At 44.9% G+C, this 5,844-nt stretch overlaps 1 protein-coding gene across 1 annotated transcript; it reads right to left on the bottom strand.

Moving 5' to 3' along the window:
• Positions 1–1,745: 1,745 nt before the first annotated feature.
• On the bottom strand, positions 1,746–4,818 carry LOC308117175 (E3 ubiquitin-protein ligase TRIM35-like). Its single transcript, XM_080475879.1, has one exon. The coding sequence runs from the start codon at positions 4,519–4,521 to the stop codon at positions 3,076–3,078; it is 1,446 nt and encodes a 481-aa protein (XP_080332005.1). The 5' UTR covers positions 4,522–4,818; the 3' UTR covers positions 1,746–3,075.
• Positions 4,819–5,844: the final 1,026 nt, after the last annotated feature.

Consider the following 5,844-nt stretch of genomic DNA (forward strand, 5'->3'; position numbering starts at 1 on the left):
GCTGCGACGAAGGCTTCCATTGGACTCACTCTCTGCTGTGTCAAGCTCATGCTGAGGACGGCCACTTCCGGCCCTGCCGTTCAAAATGCAACTCCATCTAATCACACAACAACGAAATCCCCTCAAAGTGCATTTAATATGCCCTCAAATGCACGTAGCAGATAATTTATAAACATGTAATAACCTCCAAATGTTTAATAGTCCATCAAATTCTCCAATGCCACAACAATAGACACTTTTTATCTTTGATATAACGCGTTTTGTTGTTAGACACTTTTATTTTGCTCAAAAAAGCCGGATGTTAACATTTCTACAGTCACATTCGTGGCTCCATTAATCTTGTCATTGCATATGCTGTGTTCACGTACCCTAAAAAAACTGGGAAAGTGAATTGACAGCGGGAAAATATAATATATGTATGAAAGAGAATTAGAAACTGTTGCTTTTAAGTTAAACAATGAATCTATTTGACTGAAAGCGCTTACATTCCACTTAACAGATTAAATACCAACCAATGTTGTTTACTTGACAAAAAGTCACAACAAGTAATATTGACATGACCATCTATATCATTATATCAACCGGTCCAGAAACATAGATGCAAATGCCCTTAAAAAAAGTCCACTAAATAATTATATAAACACACTTCAAAACTAAAACTAATGCACTTAAATCTGCCTCTAAATGATGTATTTTTGTGCGTTTTTCTGCCAATTCTATTGCTTGTATTATATTAGTCACCAATAAGCTTTGCACATATCCCAATTCAATATTTACTTATATATTTGATATTTTAACTTTCTGTTCCATCTATTATGTTCCATTCTGTGTGGAGCAACAAGTGACGCCGGCAATGTGCTGATTAGTGATGGGTTACTCTCATATGACCACTTTTTTCAGTACTGAGCAATCTAACGCGTTACTATTTCCAAACAGTAATCAGATTACAGTTACTTATCTAAGTCACTGTGCGTTACTATTGTAGCATCCTGGAAGGAAGGAAGACAAGTTTCTGGTTAGCCACTTTATTATGGAACAGAACCGAGCCACTCCTTCATTCTCCTTCAATCGGACACACACACACGCACACACACACACACACACACACACACACACACACACACACACACACACACACACACACACACACACACACACACACACACACACACACAGGCAGTCAACGTTAAACTTTAACGTTACAACTCCAGAGATGTTCCACTATTTTGGGAATTTTCTTCAGTAAAAAGATATATTGGGCAAAACCAGTTTTTTTGTTTCATTTTTATGTTGAGAAAGTGGGGGTGTTGTCAGCACCTGCTGAAAGTAACTCAAATAGTAACTTGTAATTTAACTTCGTGACTCATAAAAGCAAATGATCAGTAAAGTAACTAAGTTACTTTTAAAAGGAGTAACTTATAATCAAATTAGTTTTTCAAGGTAACTGTGGTAAAACTGGTAGCAACGTTGAAGAAGAATTACCCTCTGTGATTTATAATGCATTTTCTATTCTATTCTAAAATAGCACCACTATAAATAACAAGATATACATTGAAAGATTGAGATAAACATACTGGGATTATAAATACCTACAAGAATGTAAGTATGTATGTGTGCCTTTTTTTATGGTAATGTTTGTGATTATTGTGGTAAAAATGTGGATAAAAATTAGATTACTTAAATGTGTACTTTGTACTAACATTAGTGATAAGTGTTGGTATGAAAAAACAACCAAAAATGAAAGCAGTAACCGTAAACATTTATTCGTGAAGAGACAATCAGAACAACAGAAAGAGTACACCATGTAGGAAATTGCAATTCCTCACACTGCGATAAGTAATTTGTATTTTTTGGCATTCTTTCTTGTATTTTTCAAATGTATAGCTATATTTCCAATTCACTCTTTACAGTAATTTGTCCAATTTTCCTACAAATGAACAATTCTGCATTTAATATATGATCCACAAATAGCTGTGCTGAACACTAACATGGATGAAGATCGAATCTGGTTGTAAGAATTGATGAAAAAAAAATGTTGCTTCAAACTTTAAATCTTAATACTTTTTTTTTTTTTTTTTTATAAATACTGAGTATTAAAAGGTCACTTCATGCAGATAATAAATCAGATTGTTGGTCTTTGGTAGTTTTTAGGAGCAATGAGTGTGTTTTTGGTCATTTTTACACACTTAAATACGCATTGGCCAAAAGTACAATCTTTAAATCATAACAATGAAATAAACGCAACATAAAGTTTGAATTAAGTATGTCAAAAAAGTGCTATATAAAGAGTTGAGTGCAATTCAAACAATCTACTCAGATACTTCCAAAGCCAAAAAGTAAGCGGTGGGGGGCGTTGTGGCTGCCTGGAGACATGAACCAGGCCAGAACGGCGGAGATGCTCAGGCTCCATGTAGACGTCGGGAAAACTGCTACTGTGCATGAGAACCACGGCTGTAGTAGATAGTTTCTTCTGCACATGCTCACGGACAATAATCATGTTTGCCTTCAGAGTGTCATGATTCCCAGTGCAGATTCTCCTGGGAATTGGTAGTTTTATAGTTGACAGTCACTGTAATAACAATCCAACTTGTCGTCAGGCCACACGAATGTCCCTGTACTCCCATTTTTAAAATTTATATTGTATTGTTTGCTGTGGGCGTGTGTGTGTGTGTGTGTGTGTGTGTGTGTGTGTGTGTGTGTGTGTGTGTGTGTGTGTGTGTGTGTGTGTGTGTGTGTGTGTGTGTGTGTGTGTGTGTGTGTGGTTTCATTACAAAAACCACCAACAGCCCCCTCTTGTGGCCCAACGTGAAAACGAAATCGTTTTCAGTGTTTCTGCCATTTTCATGTAAACGGACATCCTTTTCAAAATGTTGCTGTGTAAACACAAGACTTTTCTGAATCAAAATTGCAAAAAATATGCGTTTTCACTAGAAACACTGATGTGTACACAGACCTTATTCATACATCTCGTGTGTCAGAAACAATCAGAACTGATCCGTTTCTATTTATCATCCAATTTAAAAGTACATTTCCGATGTTACCACCTGAACCCAGAAGTGGGACGACCAGCTCAGATCAGACCTCTGATGTAGTCAGTGTATTTGTACCTTGGAGGTGGTACTTCCAGGATTCATCCACCCCAGTGTGGACTGAGATCCTCACAGGCAGTATCTTCAAGGGAAGCGCCCCCCTGGTGCACAGGTGAGGACTGAGTGTCTCCATGAACGTGTGTGTGAAGGAGTGTATGTGTGTGTTGCTGTCCGGGTCACTGAAGGTGAGCTCCCCTCCCTCCCAGTCCAGGTGGACCCGGACCGTTCTCAGCTTTTGCGTGAGCGACAGCGCGGTGTACTTGTGAGTGGGGGAGTACGCCCGGTAACCCTGGCCACTGAACTCCAGACTCCACGCGGTGGAGCCCGAGAAGTCTGTCCGGCATACCGACTCGGCCAGTACGCCCAGCTCCCAATCCCTGCTGTCCCCCACCTCCACGTCCCAGCTGTGGACACCACTGCAGAGGCCCTCAGACCCCAGCACCGAGTCCCAGTACCCAAACCTCTCGGGATTGTCGGGCAGCTGCTGTCTCTTCCCGTGTCTCACGCAGCTCAGGTGCTCGGAGAGGACCAGCTCCGCATTGGCCGTGTTGGGGTCCAGGACCACCGGCGTGTACATGACCGCATCCTTCATCTTGTTCCAGACGTTAAAGGCAAGGTTGCCCAGATGTTTGGCCACATCGATGAGCGCTCCTTTGGGCAGCTGTGGGGGGTCCGGTAAGGGACACTGCCGGACACGGAGCTCTGAGACCTGGTACCTGGTGAGGAAGGAGGCGTCCTGGGCTCTCAGCTCCTCCTCCGTGGCTCTGACGGCGTGGGATAGAGCCTCCATATCTCTGCTCAGCTCCTCGGTCCTCGTCTTCAGCAGCTCGGCCTTCTGCTCCTTCTCCTCCCTCAGGGCCTGCAGCCGTGCCGCCTCCTCCTCCCGCAGGAACTCCCACAGCTTCTGGAACTGCTCCTTCACTCGTCGCTCCACCTGTCGGCTCTGCTTCCTCAGGTGCTCTGCTGCCAGCTGGAAGTTCCGTCCAGCTTCAGTGAATGCCTTCAACCGGTTCTGCAGGGGCTTCAGGCTGGTCTGCAGCTCCGCCCTGCGCTCCTGAGCCACCTCGTCGATGGGTCTGAAGCGATGGTCTGCGTGGGCCTTGGCGTCCCTGCAGACGACGCAGGCCGGCTGCTGGTGGTCCAGGCAGAAGAGCTTGAGCTTCTCGTGGTGCAGCTGGCAGACGACCGCCGCCCTGATGGAGACTCGGGGGCCTCGGAGGGTCTCGCAGAGGTTCTTCAGGGCGAGGTTGGAGGGCGGGTCGCTCCACACGCACACGGCACGGCACAGCGGGCACTCCTGCACCTGCTTCAGGGTCCACCAGCTCTGCAGGCAGCTCCGGCAGAAGCTGTGGCAGCAGGAGAGCAGCAGCGGGTCTCTGAAGACGTCCTGACAGGCCGGACAGACCAAGTCCTCCTCTGAACACGAAGCCATGGCGACCGCTCTGCTCTGATCCCTCTCCCAAGGTTTCCACACTTCCTGTCACGGAGGTCAGAAGAAGTCTCTCTAACTTGGAAGTGGTCCCATCAATAATCCCGGGAGGATCTCGCTTCACTCTGTTCTCCCCCGACCGTCGTCAGCTTTGTTCCGGCTGAGTCTCAGGTGAACAGCAGGACGGGCGGAGCTCCGGCAGACGAGTTTGTCCACATGTTGACTCACCAGCTCTGAGAAAAAAAGCCAGATGATTAAAAAGAATCGGGAAGCTTCGACTTCATGCGCCACACTTAATCCCCTTTACCCCCTCGTGTCCTTTCATGTGAGCGCTGACAGCTTTTGAAGGAATTTATCTTTTAATAACAGAGAAATGTTCCCCTGTGTGTGAAAATAGAGACAGCTCCGTGTTAGTCTGTGATGATACACCGGCCCTTTAAGAGTATGAGTCTCATTTCAAGTGAAATTGGACTGAATTTATGGTTGAATTCAAAGTACATTGAATTAAGTTTTCCATTAAATTGAATTTGATTCAATTAGATTAATAAAATGCAATCTCGTTAAGTGTGGTTCACTTGAAATGAATTCAATTTATTTATTTATTTATTGTAATTGTTTGATTTTGTGAAAATCTAGACATTTTTCATTATGTACTGTATCGTCTGCAGCACAATAAAGACAGAAAAAGTTTAAAGTTTAAATTTAAAGGTTATTATGGCCCTATGTTACCAGTCCGGACCACTCAAGATGGAATTTGGCTGTTTGCGGCTCCTGAACTAAACTGTGTTTAACCCCTGAGTTAACATGAATGATGGAGTTTTAAAAGATTTAAAATCTCGCCCTGACGTAAACCGAGTGACATTGAGTAAAGAAACCTGCAGGTGACTCGATCAGACCAGGTCCGACCTGTTCCACAGGTGCTCCAGTGGAACCGGTCCGTCTCTGACGATTTGACAACAAACAATCTCTCTTTTCATGTCCCCGGTAGCTGATCCTCGGCTTGTCCTCCGCGAGGAGCTGTCTCAGAGCTTGTTGACATGCACCCTGCTGCCTGTGTGTGTGTGTGTGTGTGTGTGTGTGTGTGTGTGTGTGTGTGTGTGTGTGTGTGTGTGTGTGTGTGTGTGTGTGTGTGTGTGTGTGTGTGTGTGTGTGTGTGTGTGTGTGTGTGTGTGTGTGTGTGTGTGTGTGTGTGTGTGTTTGTGTGTGTGTGTGTGTGTGTGCGGGGACAGCCAGGTCATCCTGGCATTCATAGTGTCTGAGAGCGGCTGCAGGGCACTAAGCCTGGATGAAATCCCTCCCGAGAGCGAGCGCTGAGGGGGCGGCCTC

This window comes from Lipophrys pholis (genome assembly GCF_963383615.2).
Source record: "Lipophrys pholis genome assembly, chromosome: 1".
Taxonomy (NCBI): domain Eukaryota; kingdom Metazoa; phylum Chordata; class Actinopteri; order Blenniiformes; family Blenniidae; genus Lipophrys; species Lipophrys pholis.

What these genes read in the sequence shown, in the direction of transcription:
- LOC308117175 (XM_080475879.1), bottom strand. Translation starts at nt 4,521, where the DNA reads ATGGCTTCGTGTTCAGAGGAGGACTTGGTCTGTCCGGCCTGTCAGGAC.